Source organism: Aegilops tauschii, chromosome 5, assembly GCF_002575655.3.
Source record: "Aegilops tauschii subsp. strangulata cultivar AL8/78 chromosome 5, Aet v6.0, whole genome shotgun sequence".
Classification (NCBI taxonomy): Eukaryota; Viridiplantae; Streptophyta; class Magnoliopsida; order Poales; family Poaceae; genus Aegilops; species Aegilops tauschii.
In genome coordinates this window covers 567,629,888-567,650,595 of record NC_053039.3, presented here as the reverse complement: position 1 = coordinate 567,650,595, position 20,708 = coordinate 567,629,888, and the positions used below count along the sequence as shown (strand labels likewise).

Here is a 20,708-nt window from a genome sequence, read left to right as displayed (position 1 = left end):
ACAAGGATGGGGGCCACCATGGGGCGGTCAGTTTGGTTTAATTATATCTAAGGAGGAGTGCGTGGAGGCGGAGGCAGAGGAAAGAAGACTAGACATGAGCGAGGAATGTTGGCCGGTGGTGATCTGATGGAGTGAAGGGCAAGGAATCCACGGTTTTGGTCGCCGTGATACCAAGGTTGAGATGCATCAATCAATTATTAAGTTGCTAGGCAATCGAAAAGAAAAAGGTCCGCGCACCCATACGAAGATTGATATGCATATGTTTTGTTTAATCAGCATCCATGCGTATCATTGCATATGCATCAGTTTCATTTAATCAACATGGATCAGTTTCATTGAATCAAAAAATTGAACCAGAATAGTTTAGAATATTTTTAGAGTGAATTCTGGTTTTTACCCTCTATTTTGACATTTTTTACACCAATTACCCTATTTAGCAGAATTTCATCCATTTTACATTATTTAGCAAAAGTGTTGCCACAGTTCACCATGTTTAAAATTTATGAGTGTTCTGACCGATGGGTCCCAATTGTAAGGTCTAGCTAGATGCCACATCGACAGGTTTTTTCTTGATGCTTTTTCTGCACGCCGAACCGCACCGCCCTAGCTTCTTCTGATAAGCTAGGCTCGATATGATTGCACTATAGTATCTCAGGAAACATATACTTATTCTTCGCTGGTCCACATATGTTCACCACGGGGTAAATTGAGGTAACACTTTTGCTAAATGGGGTAAAATGGATAAAATCCCACTAAACGGGGTAATTAGTGTCAAAAATGGCAAAATAGGGGGTAAAAACCGGAATTCACTCATTATTTTATATATTAAATAAATACAATAGGAGAAAAAGAAAAATAACCAAGTAAAAATAAATAAAAAGATCAAATAAAACAGCAAAAACACTGCAAAATCAAAAGAAAAAATAGGTTTTGTTAATTTTTCCCGTCATAGCAATCCTTAGTCCACTGGTTTTTGTAAATTCATGAAATTTCTTTTTATTTATTAAACATTGTGTTAACTTCATGAAAAGTAGTAGCAGCAGCCAACGGAAGTGTAGACATGGTCAGGAGGAGGAGAGCTGCTGCTTCAAATAGTTTTTCGAGACAACTGCATTATGATCTGCTGAGAGGAGAAGAGACGCTAGCAGTCAAGACTAAAGAACATATATAGGTACACCCGAGATACCAAATACTACTTTCAAGATGCATATTTGTTATTGACCTTATTTTCTTTAGCAGGTTGAATCACTAATGTTACTGAATTTCTTTGTGACCATCCACTAAAGGTGACTCTTGCTGAGCCATTTTGTTGGTACGATTACATAATCTACACAGACTCTATCGTCCCTTGCTAAAGGAGACCTCTGAAGAAATTGTCTTACAAAATGCATAAATCTCTTTTGATGGTATGATATCCATAATCTTCTTTGATGTGCAATACATCTTCTATTTTTAATTACTGATGTGTTCTGAACATATTTCAGAATAATCAAAATATCTTGATATTCGCAGGTTACTTTGGTCTGACTTACGGGGTAAAGAAAGCTTTTGTCTGGATTAGTTCGCTTCCAATCATTCTCATGTTTTAATGTTGTGAGTTACTTCCGCATATATGCACACCCGAAAGTGTTGACAAGTATTGGTCTGAGCAGTTGAAGGAAGATGATACAAAAATAGTCGAAGGACGGTCAGCCTATTTAGAGCAGTTGAAGGAAGATGATACAAAAATAGTCGAAGGACGGTCAGCCTATTTCTTTCATTCAACTCTCATTAGTCTTGCATGGCCTTAAAATAGTACTGTGGCGTGGGCAACTAAGAAGAATCATTACCACCTCTGAAGCAAATCTTCATTCAATTCTATATACATAAGAACATGCCCTCCTTTAATTTTCCTTATTGACTTTTATCCTTTGACCCTTATATAACTACTTCAGTTCAACACCTTTAATCTAATTATGTTCACCTTTGCGGAATCAGTAAGATACATACTTCACCATTCTCTCTTCATTTTCATATTTGTTCGGTTTACGTACATGCCTTTGTTTTGGAACAGGTCATCCTGACTTCCCAAACCATGGATATTTCAGACTTAAAATATTATCTAGAATAGAATATTGAATGCATAATATGCTTATGAATTGTCATGTTCAGTTATTGACCAAAAGATCATCATCGTGCTATGTTCAAAAGATTTCTCCCTTGAATGGTCTTGCCTTATGAAGTCAAAATTGCATCACCATTTTATTTCATCATGATTTTTTTTCATGCTAATTGTTGTATAATGTTGCCTTCACTAAATGTAGGAGTGGTTCGGCTTTTTATGTGCAGAAATTATGGGACAAACTGAATTGGCAATTTATGTTCTCGCTGTCATCAACTCTTACACACTATTATTTTTCCCACTTTTCAAGTGCCAGCACTCAGTTCCTATTAATGGAGGTGATTGTTTGTTTTCTTCACCATGACGATAAGTAGTGAGTTATGATGCGGGCACATAAGAAGAATCATTACCACATCTGAAGCAAATCTCCAATGCCAATTTGATTTGTGCTATATTTTTTATTCTTTGTGGGCAATTTGATGCACAAATGTTTGTCAGGGCCACGATATTTTGCCAGTGGGAACTGAAACCACTAATTTTAATATTTTTTAAAGGAAATGTTATGTATTTTTTCTAGCCAGTTCTGCATTGTTCAATCTCATGAAATGGTTTTAATTTAGCCAAGAAACGATATGGCTGAAAGCATATCCAAATTATTTATATTTCATTTGTCTAACATATCCCATTTTTCCTACAACAGTTCCCGCAACAATGTGCGGGGTGTCATCTAGTTTGAATGAATGAGTGAGGGAATAGGGGCTTAACAGAGGGAGGTGACATAGTGCACGCGGAGTCGTGGCTTTTTGTCGTGATTGTGCATATAAAAATAACAAAATATAAATGAATACCTCGATAAATAAATAACAAAACTACAATTTAAAAAGAAAATAAAAACTTCAAAGAGATGGATAAAAAACATTAAAGAAAATATTGATAAAAACGTAAAAACAATTCAACCGTCTGTGCATTAGAATTACTGTAATCCTTAGCAAATGTATTCGTTTATTAATTACTTGGTAGGGTTACAAAATAAATGTTTATCTCGATCATGCGAGTCTAGCTGCACCGGTTACTTGATACATGTATATTTAACTTTAAAAATACTCTACCTTCTAGCTTGCGTCAAAACACACTGATGGCATTATCCAATTTTTAATTACTCAAGTATTTAATTTACGCTTAATAATAGAAGGACAGCCTCAGTAGGCATTGCTAGCTTAAAAACCAGCGGCAGATCCACGTTTTTAGGCCAAGCTTGGCCAATAACTATCTTTTCGTACGGTTTTAGGGTTAAACATGTCTTTTTTACTCTTTTCTATAATATATATAGAAGGTTGGGAGATCTCAGGGTGGGCTATCACACATTCGCCCAACCTTCTTGAGAAACTCTTCTACTAGACGTGCTTCGGGGTGGCAAATAATATATATATATCGATTGTACCAAGTATTAGAGCATCTCCAGCCGTTGGAGCACCAAGAACACCACCGAACCAAAAAAGTAGGTGTCTTGGGGGTCCAAATGCTTCATCCGGCCGAAATATGGGTGCATGAGGAGGGCATCTTCTCAGCCACACCCCACCCCAATCAAAAGTTTGTGAGGAAAATGACTAAGTGGGCCAAGAAAAAAGACATGTGGTGAGACACGATTCGCCGAAACTTCTGCCGGCGCCCCCAAAAGCCCCCAACGTGCTGCTTTTTTCCTGGGTTTGCCGGCGCTATTTTGATGTCCTGTGGGGGCGCTGGGGGCGTTCCTGGGCCGTTTTTCGGCAAAAAGATGGTCCGAGCGTAAAACCGAGCCTAAAAAGGTGTCGTGGGGGACGTCCTGGGGGTGGGGGGGGGGGGTGGAGATGCTCTTAGTTAGAGCTCGCCTGCAGAACACCCGGGCCATGGCCCGATACGCACATGCGATGTACTGGTTACTTTTAGGTTCGTTGAACACATGGCTCTCTTCTTGGTGTATCTACCTGATTTTTGTTCATGATATTATCTTTTTTTCTTGTTTTCGACTAGTTTCTTGTGGGTTTTTTTAATCAATTTTTTTTCTTGAATTCTTTTAATTATCTTTGCCTCTTTTTTCATTTCCCTATTATTTGTTGTTCTTTTCCCACATTTTTCTCTTTCTTTATTTTCTGTGATTTTCTTCTTACTTATTTTACTTATGCAATTAGAAAATAACAGTACACATGACCAACGTATGTATTTTAAATAAATGATGAATATTTTTTTACACAATGAAATTTATTTAATATATGATGAGTATTTTTTTTAAATACGCGATAAAAAAATTCAAGTGTATTTTCTATTTTATGTCCTAAATGATTATTTTCCAAACTTATGTGAATATATTTTTAAATGTGAGAATACTTTAATAATTACATGGACATTTTTAGAAATATGTGAACACTCTTTGCGAATACATGTAATTTCGTTTTGAATAAAAGATTTTTTTACGAACTAAATGAATATTTTTCGAAATAGGTAAATCATATTCAAAAGTACAAGAACATTTTATTTAGAATATATTAACAAATTTCAAATGTATTATATATTTTGAAATGAGTAAGGACCTTTTTAATACGAACTATTTCTGTCAATAGTGCAAATAAAAAGCATTACCTAGAATAAAACAGACATATTTTTTATAATATAATAAAATAATCATAAGTTGATAAAATAAGAAAGGCCAGTAAAAATATATAAAAGAACAAATAAAGCAGCAAAAACACTGCAAAGTCACAAACAAACAGAAATGCGTCAACCAGGCTAACCGACAAGTGGCCATTGCGAGTAAAAGATGAGCATTCGGCGAGGGAAAATGTTTTAAATAAGTCGGATGATTTCTTGTCTTTATCCATCACGTCCGGAGCCGTCCGATCCCACATGATCGTGTGGCGCGAGCGCTATCTCCCACACAAGAAGGTAGCGAATGCTCTGTCTTCCACACGCAAAAGTATCCAAAGTTCGTGACATGTGGTAGCGTTCGGACAACTGCCTATTTAAATGATCTTTTTTAACGTACTCCATATGCAGTGATTTTGCTAGGTAACTACACATGTGATGGTACAAATACTAGAACACCATCTTTCTCGATGCTGATTGTGGTAAAGTGAAGGTTGCTAATGTTTAGAGTAGCACCATTGACGCCACCACCTTCTTCGACGCATGCCATCGTAGCATCATCGAAGCAGCCGGGTCACCATTGCTGCACCGCTGCAGTCGTTGCATTATCGTTGGTGCAGCCATGTCCATCATTGCAACACTTTCGTGGCCCTGGAACACGTTGCCGCAACATCATCATGGTTGTCGAAGCAGGACGTCGTGGCTGTCCAACCATGTCGTCACAACATCATCGCTGCCATCCAAGTACAACACCGACGTTAGAAGCATGTTGCCGCACCATTGCCATGGTCGTCGAAGCACGTCCCGTAGCATCACCGCGACCGTCGAAGTCTGCCATTGAAGCATTGTCGTGGCCGTCAAAGCGCCATCGCGGCGGTCGATGTAGCACGCCTCGTAGCATCACCATGTCCGTCGAAGCATGCTGAGTATTACCGAGCGGCAAGGTGCACCGACGCGAGCTGCAATGGAGCAAGGTCGGTGCCGCGACGGAGCATCATGGGGCGTGCTGCACTAGTCCATTTTATGTACGGATTGCTGTACTAATCCATTTCATGTACGGATTGCTTAGGACACGTACGTATGACCGGTCAAGGAAACTGAATCCCGGGCGGGCTCGCTGTCGATCCATCTATATAAGCTAGGTACCCAGATGGCAAGCAGCTAGCGAGTTCAGGGTTACACGTACATACCTAGCTACTTGATCCATCTCGTACGTGCGTAGCTAGCTCTGCGATGGCCGACGGCAAGCTGGATCCTCCCGCCGGCTACGCCTTCGACCCAGCCGAGCACGAGCTGATCACCAAGTTCCTCCGCCCACGGATCGCCGACGCCTTCTTCGCCAGCCGCCTCATCCACGAGTTCGACGCCTACTCCGCCGCCCCCGGCGACCTCGTCGAGATGTATCAACACGCGCAAGGAACGGACAAGGGCGACGGGAAAGGGGGCGTCTGGTACTTCTTCACCCCTGCCCGTCGTCACCAGACCAAAGGCGGCCGCGGTGGCGGGAGGCGACAGCGTGGCGTGGCCGACGCCGGCGAGGGTTACTACTGGCACTCGGAGAAGGGCGGGATACCCGTGCTAGACAACCAAGGTAAACTCGTAGGCCATAGACGAAACCTCAGCTACGTCAAGAAGTTGCCGGGAGAGAAAGAGAGGATCAGGATCGGCTGGTGCATGAACGAGTACAGCGATGACAAGCAAGACGGCTTGGTGCTCTGCAAGGTCTGCGTGTCTCGTCACAGGAGCGAGACCACATACCACGAGGTAATCAATGCTCCCGGTTCCAGGAAAAGGAAGGCCGCCGACGTCCAGCACCCGGATGCTCCACGTCCCCAAACCCCACGCCGCCAGGAACCGCCGATCGTCCAACAACCCGGGATGCTTCACGAGTATGGGCGCTGGTTCATGTCCGACGAAGGCGAGACGTTCTTGCCGCCCGGAGCTGTGGACGACGGAAGCGTGGATCCAGGCGGGTTCTTCACCGACGACATGCTTCAAGATTTTCCCGTGCTCCATGACGCTGTGGTGGCGCAGGGGTTCTTGCCCGGCAAACTCGACGGCGAAGTCCAAGAAGGCACTAGTGCTGCAGATGATGAAGACGAGGCCTTCCGGTGCACGTTAGATGAGCTGCTCGGCTTGTGCGACGACACGACTGTACTAGTCTAGGAGAGTGGATCCTTTCACCACGTGAGGGCCGAGTGCGTGATGAAGAACTCCGAAACCTGCATCCAGGAGATGATCCAAGAGATGATGTACTAGTCTTGCTTAGCTTTGATGTATGTCATTGTCATGGCACAAAAGGTGTCTTGCTAATTGTATTGTGATGATGAACAAGCAATTAATCCGTGTGCAGCAGCCGAATTGATTAATTTCTCCATTTTTTTCTCCATATATTCATTTTGTATTACGTATGTAATGGTTAGGTTTTTTTTATCAGTAATGGTTAGTGTTTCAGTTTCTCTGTTCGTGATTGAAAAGGTGCTTGATTGTTTCATCTATCCAAATCCAAGTACCCATTTCCCCTCAAAACGTACAGGGCATCACGGGATATAATCCCTCTCCCCTCCTCTCCCGTGTCGCTCTTGCGAGCGACCGGGGTGAACCCTAGCTGCCGTGACCTGTCCTCCCTCTCCTCTGCTCTCCTCCCTCGCCGCCGCCCAGCGACGCCGTCGGGCGAAGCCCGGTCGGTGGGGGCGGCGGCGGGGCCTCTTCTTCCTCGCCCTCGTGCTCCGCGGCTGGCGTGAGACAGCCGGTCGAGTGGGGGCGCCGGTCTTTGGCAGGGCCGGCGGCGCGGCGGCGTGCTCGGAGTTCGGCGGCGGGGTTGCCTGGTGGGGACACGATGTCGAGTGGCAGGCTCGTTTATGGTGTGGCGGCCGCTGGGATTCCCGATCTGGGCAGTGGCGTGCTGGCGCGGATCCGGCCCGACCCTCCCGGATCCGGCTCCTGGATGGCGGCGGGCGGCGCGGGACGGTGGCTGAGGTCGGTCTTGACCTCGGAGTGGGGTGGTCTGCAGCGGCGCTGCTGTGGCCTGGTGGTTGTCTGATATGCGCGCGGCAACTGCGGGTCTCTCCGGCGGCGGTTCATCAGCGTCGGACTCGGGTGAGCTCCCTCCCTCTTCTTTGGACTCAGCGACGCGCTTGTCGGGTCGGGGTGGCGCCATGGTGTGGTGGTGCGCGCGAGGCCTGCCGGTGGTGGCACGGGACTTCGGGAAGGGGCAGGGTGCCCCTGCCGGTGGTGAAAACCCGTTCTGCTTTGCCAGGCCGACGGCACCGGCGTTCTAGCGTCGTCCTCTTCTTGAAGGCGCCGTCGCGGCATCTCATTTGTCGTCGGAGTGCTCCGGGGGAAACTCTAATCCTTGGATTGGGCGGTGGCGACACAATGGTGTCGTTCCCTTGCTGAAGGCGTCGCTTTGGAGCTCATTGTTCGTCCTACACGACTTCTCCTCCTCGCGGTGGCCCGCCCACGGTTGAGGGCCCCGACATCTTCGTAGTAGTGCTTATTATGTTCATCTGATGTTGGCTAGGATTTTGTCGGGGTAGTGTTGCTGTTATCAGCGTCCTTGTATCCGGCCTTGTGTGTGTGTGTGTGTGTGTGTGTGTGTGTGTTTGTATCGGCAGGTTCAGTAGGTTGAGGAGCAACTCTTTGCTCTATTGGCCGGGGTGAAGATACCCCGAACAAGCCCCTCAAAGGATTATGTTCCATAGTAACAAGTGACAGTAAATTTCAGCACACTATATAATTTTTTCCTTACCAAATTCCACCTACCAAAGGCGCTTCACTCCCTGGCAACGGCGCCAGAAAAGAGTCTTGATGACCCACAAGTATAGGAGATCTATCGTAGTCCTTTCGATAAGTAAGAGTGTCGAACCCAACGAGGAGCAGAAGGAAAGGACAAGCGGTTTTCAGTACGGTATACTCTGCAAGCACTGATATTATCGGTAACAGATAGTTTTGTGATAAGGTAATTTGTAACGGGTAACAAGTAATCAAAGTAAATAAGCTGCAGCAAGATGTCCCAATCCTTTTTGTAGCCAAGGACAAGCCTGGACAAACTCTTATATGAAGGAAAACGCTCCCGGGGACATATGGGAATTATCGTCAAGCTAGTTTAAATCACGCTCATATGATTCGCGTTCGTTACTTTGATAATTTGATATGTGGGTGGACCGGTGCTTGGGTACTGCCCTTCCTTGGACAAGCATCTCACTTATGATTAACCCCTATTGCAAGCATCCGCAACTACAAAAGAAGTATTAAGGTAAACCTAACCATAGCATGAAACATATGGATCCAAATCAGCCCCTTACGAAGCAACGCATAAACTAGAGTTTAAGCTTTTGTCACTCTAGCAACCCATCATCTACTTATTACTTCTCAATGCCTTCCTCTAGGCCCAAACAATGGTGAAGTGTCATGTAGTCGACGTTCACATAACACCACTAGAGGAAAGACAACATACATCTTATCAAAATATCGAACGAATACCAAATTCACATGACTACTTATAGCAAGACTTCTCCCATGTTCTCAGGAACAAACGTAACTACTCACAAATCATATTCATGTTCATAAACAGAGGGGTATTAATATGCATTAAGGATCTGAACATATGATCTTCCACCAAATAAACCAATTAGCATCAACTACAAGGAGTAATCAACACTACTAGCAACCCACAGGTGCCAATCTGAGGTTTTGGGACAAAGATTGGATACAAGAGATGAACTAGGGTTTTAGAGGAGATGGTGCTGGTGAAGATGTTGATGGAGATTGACCACCTCCCGCTGAGAGGATCGATGGTGATGATTTCCCCCTCCCGGAGGGATGTCTCCCCGGCATAACAGCTCCAACGGAGCCCTAGGTTGGTTCCGCCAAGGTTTTGCCTCGTGGCGGCGGTGTTTCGTCCCGAAAGCTTGCTTATGATTTTTTCCAAGGTGAAAGACTTCATATAGCAGAATATGGGCACCGAAGGCCTGCCAGGGGGCCCACGAGGCAGGGGGCGCGCCCCCACCCTCGTGGCCAGGGTGTGGGCCCCCTCTGGTTGATTCTTTCTCCAGTATTTTTTATATATTCCAAAACGTGCCTCCGTGAAGTTTCAGGACTTTTGGAGCTGTGCAAAATAGGTCTCTAATATTTGCTCCTTTTCCAGCCCAGAATTCCAGCTGCCGGCATTCTCCCTCTTCATGTAAACCTTGTAAAATGAGAGAGAATAGGCATAAGTATTGTGACATAATGTGTAATAACAACCCATAATGCAATAAATATCGATATAAAAGCATCATGCAAAATGGACGTATCAGAGGTCGACCATGGAAGCCATTTTCTTGGTACGACAACTTATGGAGAGATATATGGAGCAAAAGAAGGACTTGCATATGGTGTTCATTGACGTGGAGAAGGCCTATGATAAGATACCGCGGAATGTCATGCGGTGGGCCTTGGAGAAATACAAAGTCCCAGCAAAGTACATTACCCTCATCAAGGACATGTATGATAATGTTGTGACAAGTGTTCGAACAAGTGATGTCGACACTGATGACTTCCCGATTAAGATAGGACTGCATTAGGGGTCAGCTTTGAGCCCTTATCTTTTTGCATTGGTGATGGATGAGGTCACAAGGGATATGCAAGGAGATATCCCATGGTGTATGCTCTTTGTGGATGATGTGGTGCTAGTTGACGATAGTCGGACGGGGGTAAATAGGAGTTAGAGTTATGGAGACAAACCTTGGAATTGAAAGGGTTTAGGCTTAGTAGAACTAAAACCGAGTATATGATGTGCGATTTCAGTACTACTAGGTGTGAGAAGGAGGAGGTTAGCCTTGATGGCCAGGTGGTACCCCAGAAGGACACCTTTCGGTATTTGGGGTCCATGTTGTAGGAGGATGGGGGTATTGATGAAGGTGTGAACCATCGAATCAAAGCCGGATGGATGAAGTGGCGCCAAGCTTCTGGCATTCTCTGTGACAAGAGAGTACCACAAAAGCTAAAAGGCAAGTTCTGCAGGACAGCGGTTTGACCCGGAATGTTGTATGGCGCTGAGTGTTGGCCGACTAAAAGGCGACATGTTCAACAGTTAGGTGTGGCGGAGATGCGTATGTTGTGATGGATGTGTGGCCACACGAGGAAGGATCGAGAGTCCGGAATGATGATATACGAGATAGAGTTGGGGTAGCACCAATTGAAGAGAAGCTTGTCCAACATCGTCTGAGATGGTTTGGGCATATTCAGCGCAGGCCTCCAGAAGCTCCCGTGCATAGCGGACGGCTAAAGCATGCGGAGAATGTTAACAGAGGGCGGGGTAGACCAAATTTGACATGGGAGGAGTCTGTTAAGAGAGACCTGAAGGATTGGAGTATCACCAAAGAGCTAGCTATGGACAGAGGTGCGTGGAAACTTGCTATCCATGTGCCAGAGCCATGAGTTGGTTGCGAAATCTTATGGGTTTCACCTCTAGCCTACCCCAACTTGTTTGGGACTAAAGGCTTTGTTGTTGTTGTTGAAAAAATAGTTCCTGTACAAAAATAAGTGCCCACTCATTTAAAAATATGTAATTGAATTTAGAAAGTGTTTGACTATTCTAAATAAAAAATTATTGTACTTTCAAAAATGATTCATGAACTATCTAGACAAATATCCATATAATTTATAATAGATACTCATGTATTTAGAAAATGATTTTCTTTTTTCCTAAGAATGTTCACATGTTTTATAAAATTTACATGTAATTATCTTTATTTACCCTACCTCTGTGTATTGCGGCATGTGCATATATATTTTGGAATTCATCCATATGTTGTAACCTCCGTATATATTATTTTGTAGGAAAGCAAGGATTCTCAAATGATGACTTTCTTGCAAGTATTGGGGTCCAGAAACAGTAACCTGAAGCTATCAACAATGTGGTGGTGGTGCACCATGAAGCAAAAGAAGCAGTCGAGCACACATTGGTTGTACAGCAGTAGGAACTTCATGCTATGAAGAAGGCCCTAGGTGAGCAGAAAATAGAACTTGGAGCCGTTAAGAAGACCCTAGCAGAGCAACAACTAGAACTTGAAGCTGTCAAGATGGACCTAGAAGAGCAGCAGCAAGAACATGAAGCATGTCGTGCCAGGTGCGTAGCATGAACTTCAATATGTGAAGATTACGTACACTTTTACACTAGCAAAAACATACTTGAAGGTGTCAAGAAGGCTCTGCCAGAGCGGCAAGACTAAATGGAATGCCTGATAATGGCCGTGTTAGATCTGCATAATCATCTTGAATCTATCAACACTTCCCTTACCGAAAAAGGCTTTCTCCCCTCTTTATAAAAAAAGCAACCATCGAGCACAAAGTTAACAAGGTTCCGACCACAAAAACACACACACACAGCCACCGCAGGCAGTTCCGACGAACACACACACACAGTCGAAACCCAAGTTCAGCTGTGGGCACAGCACAACAAGCCCAACATCGGCGCAAGACACACACAACAAACATAACGGCGGTGGCGAGGTGTAGAAGATCTAATCCGGCTCCGGCGCTGGTGGGGGAAGCGGTGGAGCCATAAGGAGAGCCATCGAGCGAAGCTGGATGATGATGGAGGTGATGGCGTCTATCTCCCGGGGACGGCTAAGCGGCCGCCAAAACTGCAACTAACCAGACCATTTGAACAAAGCGTCAGTAGCACGTCGAAAAGGAATGCGCTGAATCAAAAGTTTATTCCTAACAGTCCACAGCGTCCAGGTTAGCACCCCGATGATCAGCCACCTAATGTGGCGAATTGAGGGAGCTGACGCCTGGAGTTCCGCGAAAAGAGCGGGGAAGTTGTTGTGGTCCCTGCTTCCACCCACTATTTCACGGAAACAGCTCCATAGGAACTGCGCGGACAAGCATGTGAAGAAGATATGGTTCAAATCCTCTTCAGGCCCGCAGAGCGGGCATCGCCCATCCCCTGGGCCGTTGTGCTTCAGGACCTCCACGCCGGATGGGAGGCAGCCGCGAATCCACTGTCACAAGAAAATCCTAATCTTCAAGGGGAGCCATATATCCCAGATGGTGGTGTGTACCTCATGACCCAGCGAAGCTGTGATGGCCTGGTATAGAGATTTAGTGGAGAATTGCTCAGATGGCTCTAGACGCCACCTGGCACGGTCTTCTCCTACCTCAAGATCAGGTTCGTGCAGCGCGATGCATTCCAGCAGCTCATGCCAGTCCGCGTTCTCAGGCAGGCCAAACGCTCTCCGGAACGCGAGTTGCCCTAAGTCAATAAGGGTCGTCGCGACAGAGATCCGCGGGTCAACCGCGATGGAGAATAGGTAGGGAAAACGTGCCGCGAGGGGTAAGTCTCCAGCCCATCTATGGAACCAGAACATCGTGGAGGTGCCCGATCCAACCGCGATCAAGGTGCCGATGCGGAGGATCGGTAGGAGCTGTATGATGGATTGCCAGAACTAGGAACCTCCAGACCACTGGCAGAAGGTGAGAGGCTGGCCACGGAGGTATTTCTGCTGAATGAGGTGAAGCCACAGGCCACCCTGTCCGTTGGCAATCCGCCAAAACCATCTCGTTAGGAGGGCAATGTTCATGCGTTTGGAGGACATGATCCCGAGACCACCCTGGTAGGGCGGTTTACAAATCTCCGACCAACGAACCATGTTGTATTTCTACTTGTCGCCCTCGCCGGCCCAGAAGAAGCGCCCCTGAACTATGGCAATCTCGTGATCAGAGTCTCAGGAAGGCTGTAGAAGCTCATGATGAATAAGAGAAGGATGGCCAGGGACGAGTTAATAAGCACTGTCAGGGCCGCCTTCGAGAGACATCGGCCCTGCCAAGCCTCGATGCGGTGTTGAAGCTTCCCAACTGTGGGGCGAAGCTCAGCCACCGTGAGCCTCAAATCACTAATGGGGATCCCCAGATAGGTCGTGGGGAAACACCCAAGCTGGCAATTGAGCTGATCCGTGATGCTCTGCCGTTCGTCTTGGGAGTATCCCAAGACCATTACCACACTCTTATTGAAGTTGATCCCGAGGCCAGACATCTGCTGGAAGCATATCAGGAGGAACTTCAAGTTCATGATGTCGGTCGCCGAGCCTTCCACCATGATAATGGTGTCATCCGCATATTGGAGGAGGGAGATCCCGTTCCCCCCCCCCCAACTAGATGCGGGGCTATGCCCTTAATGTGGCCCGCAGCCTTGGCTTTATCTAAGATGGCTGTCAGAGCATCGACAACCATGTTGAAGAGGAACGGTGAGAAGGGGTCGCCCTGGCACATCCCACAAGATGTGGGGAAGAATGGGCCAACCTCGCCATTAATGTTCACCGCGGTCCGGCCTGAGGATACCATTTGCATCACTCGGGAGACCCACCTGTCGTTGAAGCCCTTCCGCAGCAAGCATTCCCGAAGGAAGGGCCAACTGACCGTGTCATACGCCTTGTGGAAATCCAGTTTCAGGAAGACTGCCTTGAGGTGTTTGGAGTGAACCTCATGGAGTGCTTCGTGAAAAACCAGAACTCCGTCAAGGATATACTGGCCCTGAATAAATGCCGACTGATCAGGATGAGTGATCCCGTCGGCAATGGGGGCCACCCTAAGGGCGTACCCCCTCGCGAGGATGCGGAAGATGACATTAATCACCGTAATCGGCCGAAACTGGCGAATATCCGAAGCCCCAGTTACTTTGGGGATGAGGGTGATGATCCCAAAGTCCAGCCTGGCGAGGTCAATGGACCCTACAAAGAATTCCTCAGACAAGGCCATCACCTCCGGTTTTATTACCTCCCAGAAAGTCTGGAAGAACTTCACTGGGAGGCCATCCGGACCGGGGGCCGAAGAAGGGTTCATACCCTTAATTGTCGCCCACACTTCAGCCTTAGAGAACGGGGCCGTAAGGGCCGCGTTGTCCGCAGGAGAGACACAACTGTGGGCCGGCCAGATGTCTTGCGCCAGGGCAAGACCTCCCCGAGGGGAGGCAGAGAATAGGTCTCTGTCAAAGCCGACTACATGGGCCCGGATGTCCTCTGGCAGCTGCAGGAGGGTCTCGCCGTCCCAGAGAAGCGGGATGGAATTACGGCGACGACGACCGTTGGCAATGGCCTGGAAGTAGGCGGTATTGGCATCCCCCTTGAGGACCCAATTCTGCGTACCTCGCAAGCGCCAGTAGGCCTCCTCGTCCGTGTAGATGACCGTGAGCTAGTCTTCCAGGTCGTACCTAAGCATCCACTCCTCAGCAGAGAGGCCTGCGGCATCAGCCCGCAGATCGAGGGCCTGGATGGCCTCAAGAAGGGCTTTCTTACGCTCGCGAATGTCACGGCCCACATTTGCACCCCATCCTTTCATGAATTGCCGGGACCGCTTAGCACAAAAGTGTCAGGAGTCAACGGCCGAAAGGGCGCGATGGGGGGCATCACGCGCCTCGCGCCACCGGGCGGCCACCACTGACACAAACCGAGGTTGGCGCAACCAGAAGGGAGAACTTGAAGTCATCAAGAATGCTAAGAAAGAGAAAACGTTAGCTATCGAAAGAAGCTTAATGATCTTGATAGGACGCTTAAGTACATCGCCACGATTGCGACGCCAGGATCCCATGTCTATAGCTGAGCAAACAAACCCCATCATACTAGTGCATTGTTTGATGGTCATGAAAATGCGCCATGTGCCTAATTTTATTGTGTGGCTCTGTCCCATGGTTTTTTATTGTAATGGTTCAGAAAGTCTGTGTGATAATTGTCTGTCATTTAATCGAGTAAGGATAGCTGACTTGGCATTAAAATTGAAATCTCGCACAAATTCATATACGAATTATAAAAATGATTAAATTTTCAAATATGCCCGCCAATTGCAATATATAATAAATTGACCGCATCTACAAATTGGGATAGGTATGCATGCCGTCGCCCGCGTATGGCATTGGATCCACATGTAAGAAGCCAAATTACCCACGTCTGGACCCACTTGGTAGCAGCCATGTCAGCATCTCATTGGGTCTTCATGCCAGAATAGTTGACCGGTCAAATGCATCATCGTAATTGTTAGTGACGGTCAACGTCACAGAAAAAATGATGGCTGGTCATCCATGGAGTCATGCGCCTCCTACACGAAAGCAAAAAGGGAAAAAAAATGGAGTTTATATGCGTCCTTTGTAGGTTCCATGATGAATATGCCATGGAGTGGCCAGGGTTTACTTTCTATATACAAATTGTATCGTTACTATTATTGGCTCACATTTAGGAATCGGTTATTATAAAACCGTGCTACGTGACCATAACCGTGTGATTAAAAAGTCATGTCTAATATTAATTCTCTAAATGAAAAAGTAAAAAAAGTAAAAAAAGAAAATCAAAAGAAAACTAAAGAAACAGAAAAAATAGAAAAAGAAGAACAGCAAAAGGGGAATAAACAAAAAGCCAAAAATAATAAAATAAATCAAGACGGTTCTGCAGGCAAGCTCTAGGTAATGCCCGGTACAAGCGATATATATCATTTGGCGCCCGACAGCACGTCTGATAAAAGAGTCTCTCAAGAAGGTTGGCCTAATAACACGGTTCTGCCGCCTATTATTTAGCTAGCAATGGCTACTGATTCAGTCCCTCTCATCTTAAATGTGAAATGAATACTTGACGAAATAAAAAATGGATAAGGACATTAGTGTGTTTTGATGCAAGCTACAAGGTAGAGTGAAAAAATGTTAAATAAACATGATATCAAGTAACCCATGCAGCTAGACTCCTATATTTGTGATTTTCCAGTGCTTTTGCCCTTTTTTGTTCTTTTTATATATTTCCACTTGGTTGTTTTACTTTTTCTCCTCTTACATATATAGTATTTCTAAAGTATTCTTGTTCAATTTTTCTTTGTGCACATTTGACAAAATAGTTTGTGTAAACAAAAAAAATGCTTACTCACGATAAAACTATTCTAAATAAATTTTTCTTATACTATCAAACCAATTCACCTATTTAGAAAAATATTCATTTAGTTTCTAAATAAATCTTTAGAAAAAAATCTTGAATTTACAAAGTGTGTTTATGTATTTTAGAAAATGTACATGTGATTGTTAAAGTAGCCATGCTTATGAAACAATTCACATAATTTTGAAAAGAAATCATATAAAACAGAATATACACTTAAAAAAAATTATCTGTATTTAAGAAAATAGCCATTGTATATCAAAAAACATTCATCGTGTGTTAAAAAAATTCATCAGGTGATTAAAATATGTAAATCATATGATAAAAAAGTCATGTTGTTCATTTTCTAAATGAAAAGGGATAATAAGTCAAAACAAAAAAATTATGAAAGAACTAAGACAGGAAAGGAAAAAAAAAAGGAAAAGAGGGAAATAAAGAAAAGGCAAAACTAATAAAAACGAAACTGATGCATACCTTTTTCTTTCCGTTTGCCTGCTAGCTTAATAATTGATTGAAGCATCTCAATCTTGGTATCACGGCGACCAAGCCATGGACGCCTCGCCCTTCACTCCCTCAAAACACCACCTCCCGACCTCCCTCACTTTTGTCTAGTCTTCTTTCCTCTGCTCTGCCTTCGCCTAATTAAACCAAACTGCCCACAGCATGAAGGCCCCCATCCTTGGCGGCATCAAATCCAATGCTACGCGGTGAGCAGGCCGCCGTCCCTCTGTGCTAGCGAGCTCTGCGCCGTGTGTGGACGAGGCCGTAGGCATACGTGTACCAGCAGTAGCAATTTCATTCAAAAAGGATGTCCGATAACCTGTTCATGAAAAGATGAACTCGGGTCAGATTTGTTTGCGCGCAGAAAACATATCAGAGAATTGATTTACTACTCGGACGTTCCCTAGAGTTTGAACGGTCGGACCAAGCTGAAATTTGAGTGGTGGTCAACATAGGAATTGCGCAACCGATGAACAGTTGGATTTTCCAACGGATGTCCGGGATGGACGCTAGACTCCTCGCCACAAAGTCATCCAGATTCCCGTCCAGATTCGATTGGGCTCCGGTATGTCGGAGATTGCCGGAGATACCTCCATAGGAACGCGAGGAAATTTTACAAGGTTGTTGTAGACTCAATTCCACACAATTTCACCGAAGCAATCATCAAAGCGACACTCGAGGAGGCGGAGAAGGTGAACACAATCCATTGTTCAACAAAAATGGCATGATCACACGAGGGCAATGTTGACGTTGAGCCCCCAAGCTCCATGGACGAATTCCTCTATGACTTCGGCTAGGATCAGAGTTGATGATGAAGGCACCCGCCTGATCATGACGATTTGACGCGAAGCGTAGTCCTTGGTCCAGGAAAGGTGACCAGTTGAGCCAGCAACACAGATGCCGACGTCGACGATGAAGTTCGGTTCCGACATGTAGATCACGTCGGAGCCAATCTGAATTCCCATCACCCCGCAGCGACTGCCAGCAAGGACCTGCATGGGCCACACATGTCGTGGTGTTTCAAATCGGTTGAGTGGCTTGGTAAGGCTGTAACTTCTATGAAAAAACATATTAGTCAAGATGCATGTTGTTTAGTTATCCTAACCTTTTGAAGTCATGATTATGATATTGTCATGGTGCACTGTCCTGCTTATGATTTTGGTGATGATAGTCTGCTAGATATGATTTTCCCTACTTGTAATTAGCCAGTTTGAATAGGATGGCATGTTTTCGTTCGATGTTGACAATTCTAGGCCATTGGATGATACGTAGCTGCTTTTGTATCGCTCCACATTTACCTGGGGTCAATATTAATGCTCCTATTAATAATTAGAGCCTTTAGTCATGCTATTATATATGTTTAACAAATGGATGTGATTGTTATGGGCATATCTCTTGATGCCGGAATTTGGGAATTGCAACTCTTTACATAGGCTTGCTAAATAACCCTTGGTACTATCTACTTAGACTAGATGAAGATATTTGATACTTTACCCACGCATGAGTAGTGTAGGTGTTGTGCAATTTGCTATTTCTTAGGTGATGATGAATGGGTTCCAGAACATAGGTTTTGTTTGTGGTTTGGTTAATATTACGATTGCTTAAACTGTTGTGGAGTAGCTCGCTACTATTATATCCTCACCAGCTATATGAGTGGTGCATAATCTTTATCTCCGCTGAACACAAACTATATTTTTCTGTCTCTTGTTATGTTCATTTGAGAGAGATCTAACATCGTTGTTTCTTTGATTATGACGAGAGCTAAAGGGGAAAAACAACCCTGGAAGTCAGAGTGTCAAGGAGGGAAGCTGATACAATCCTCGTGTAGTCAACTTTCAAGCTGATCCAGATAGCGAGTTAGTTCTGGTGAGTCCCTAGTCTCCCTTCTCTCTCCATGTGCCTTGACATGGTCCAGACATCGAGCTATGGTCAGTTGGGGTTCTGGCCACTGAACCAATGATTTAGGGTGGGTAGGGGTTATGTGATCATGTGACATGTGTTTGGTGGTCTCTGGCCAACACAACATTCCATATAGACCTCCTCTCCACTCCTTGACATGGTCTTGTGCTCCTGGTATGCGAATACCTACGGCCTCATCCACACACGGCGCCGAGCTCGCCACAAGGGAGGGATGACTACTTGCTCCGCACGTTGCATTGGATTTCATGCCGACAAGGATGGGGGCCACCATGGGGCGGTCAGTTTGGTTTAATTATATCTAAGGAGGAGTGCGTGGAGGCGGAGGCAGAGGAAAGAAGACTAGACATGAGCGAGGAATGTTGGCCGGTGGTGATCTGATGGAGTGAAGGGCAAGGAATCCACGGTTTTGGTCGCCGTGATACCAAGGTTGAGATGCATCAATCAATTATTAAGTTGCTAGGCAATCGAAAAGAAAAAGGTCCGCGCACCCATACGAAGATTGATATGCATATGTTTTGTTTAATCAGCATCCATGCGTATCATTGCATATGCATCAGTTTCATTTAATCAACATGGATCAGTTTCATTGAATCAAAAAATTGAACCAGAATAGTTTAGAATATTTTTAGAGTGAATTCTGGTTTTTACCCTCTATTTTGACATTTTTTACACCAATTACCCTATTTAGCAGAATTTCATCCATTTTACATTATTTAGCAAAAGTGTTGCCACAGTTCACCATGTTTAAAATTTATGAGTGTTCTGACCGATGGGTCCCAATTGTAAGGTCTAGCTAGATGCCACATCGACAGGTTTTTTCTTGATGCTTTTTCTGCACGCCGAACCGCACCGCCCTAGCTTCTTCTGATAAGCTAGGCTCGATATGATTGCACTATAGTATCTCAGGAAACATATACTTATTCTTCGCTGGTCCACATATGTTCACCACGGGGTAAATTGAGGTAACACTTTTGCTAAATGGGGTAAAATGGATAAAATCCCACTAAACGGGGTAATTAGTGTCAAAAATGGCAAAATAGGGGGTAAAAACCGGAATTCACTCATTATTTTATATATTAAATAAATACAATAGGAGAAAAAGAAAAATAACCAAGTAAAAATAAATAAAAAGATCAAATAAAACAGCAAAAACACTGCAAAATCAAAAGAAAAAATAGGTTTTGTTAATTTTTCCCGTCATAGCAATCCTTAGTCCACTGGTTTTTGTAAATTCATGAAATTTCTTTTTATTTATTAAACATTGTGTTAACTTCATGAAAAGTAGTAGCAGCAGCCAACGGAAGTGTAGACATGGTCAGGAGGAGGAGAGCTGCTGCTTCAAATAGTTTTTCGAGACAACTGCATTATGATCTGCTGAGAGGAGAAGAGACGCTAGCAGTCAAGACTAAAGAACATATATAGGTACACCCGAGATACCAAATACTACTTTCAAGATGCATATTTGTTATTGACCTTATTTTCTTTAGCAGGTTGAATCACTAATGTTACTGAATTTCTTTGTGACCATCCACTAAAGGTGACTCTTGCTGAGCCATTTTGTTGGTACGATTACATAATCTACACAGACTCTATCGTCCCTTGCTAAAGGAGACCTCTGAAGAAATTGTCTTACAAAATGCATAAATCTCTTTTGATGGTATGATATCCATAAT

At 44.8% G+C, this 20,708-nt stretch overlaps 1 protein-coding gene across 1 annotated transcript; it reads left to right on the top strand.

Moving 5' to 3' along the window:
• Positions 1-5,786: 5,786 nt before the first annotated feature.
• Positions 5,787-7,435, top strand: LOC141022724 (uncharacterized). The gene has a single exon (XM_073498982.1). The coding sequence runs from the start codon at positions 5,954-5,956 to the stop codon at positions 6,884-6,886; it is 933 nt and encodes a 310-aa protein (XP_073355083.1). The 5' UTR covers positions 5,787-5,953; the 3' UTR covers positions 6,887-7,435.
• The last annotated feature ends 13,273 nt before the right edge of the window (positions 7,436-20,708 follow it).

Excerpts from the sequence above, each read along its gene's own strand:
- LOC141022724 (XM_073498982.1), top strand. The coding sequence starts at position 5,954 with ATGGCCGACGGCAAGCTGGATCCTCCCGCCGGCTACGCCTTCGACCCA.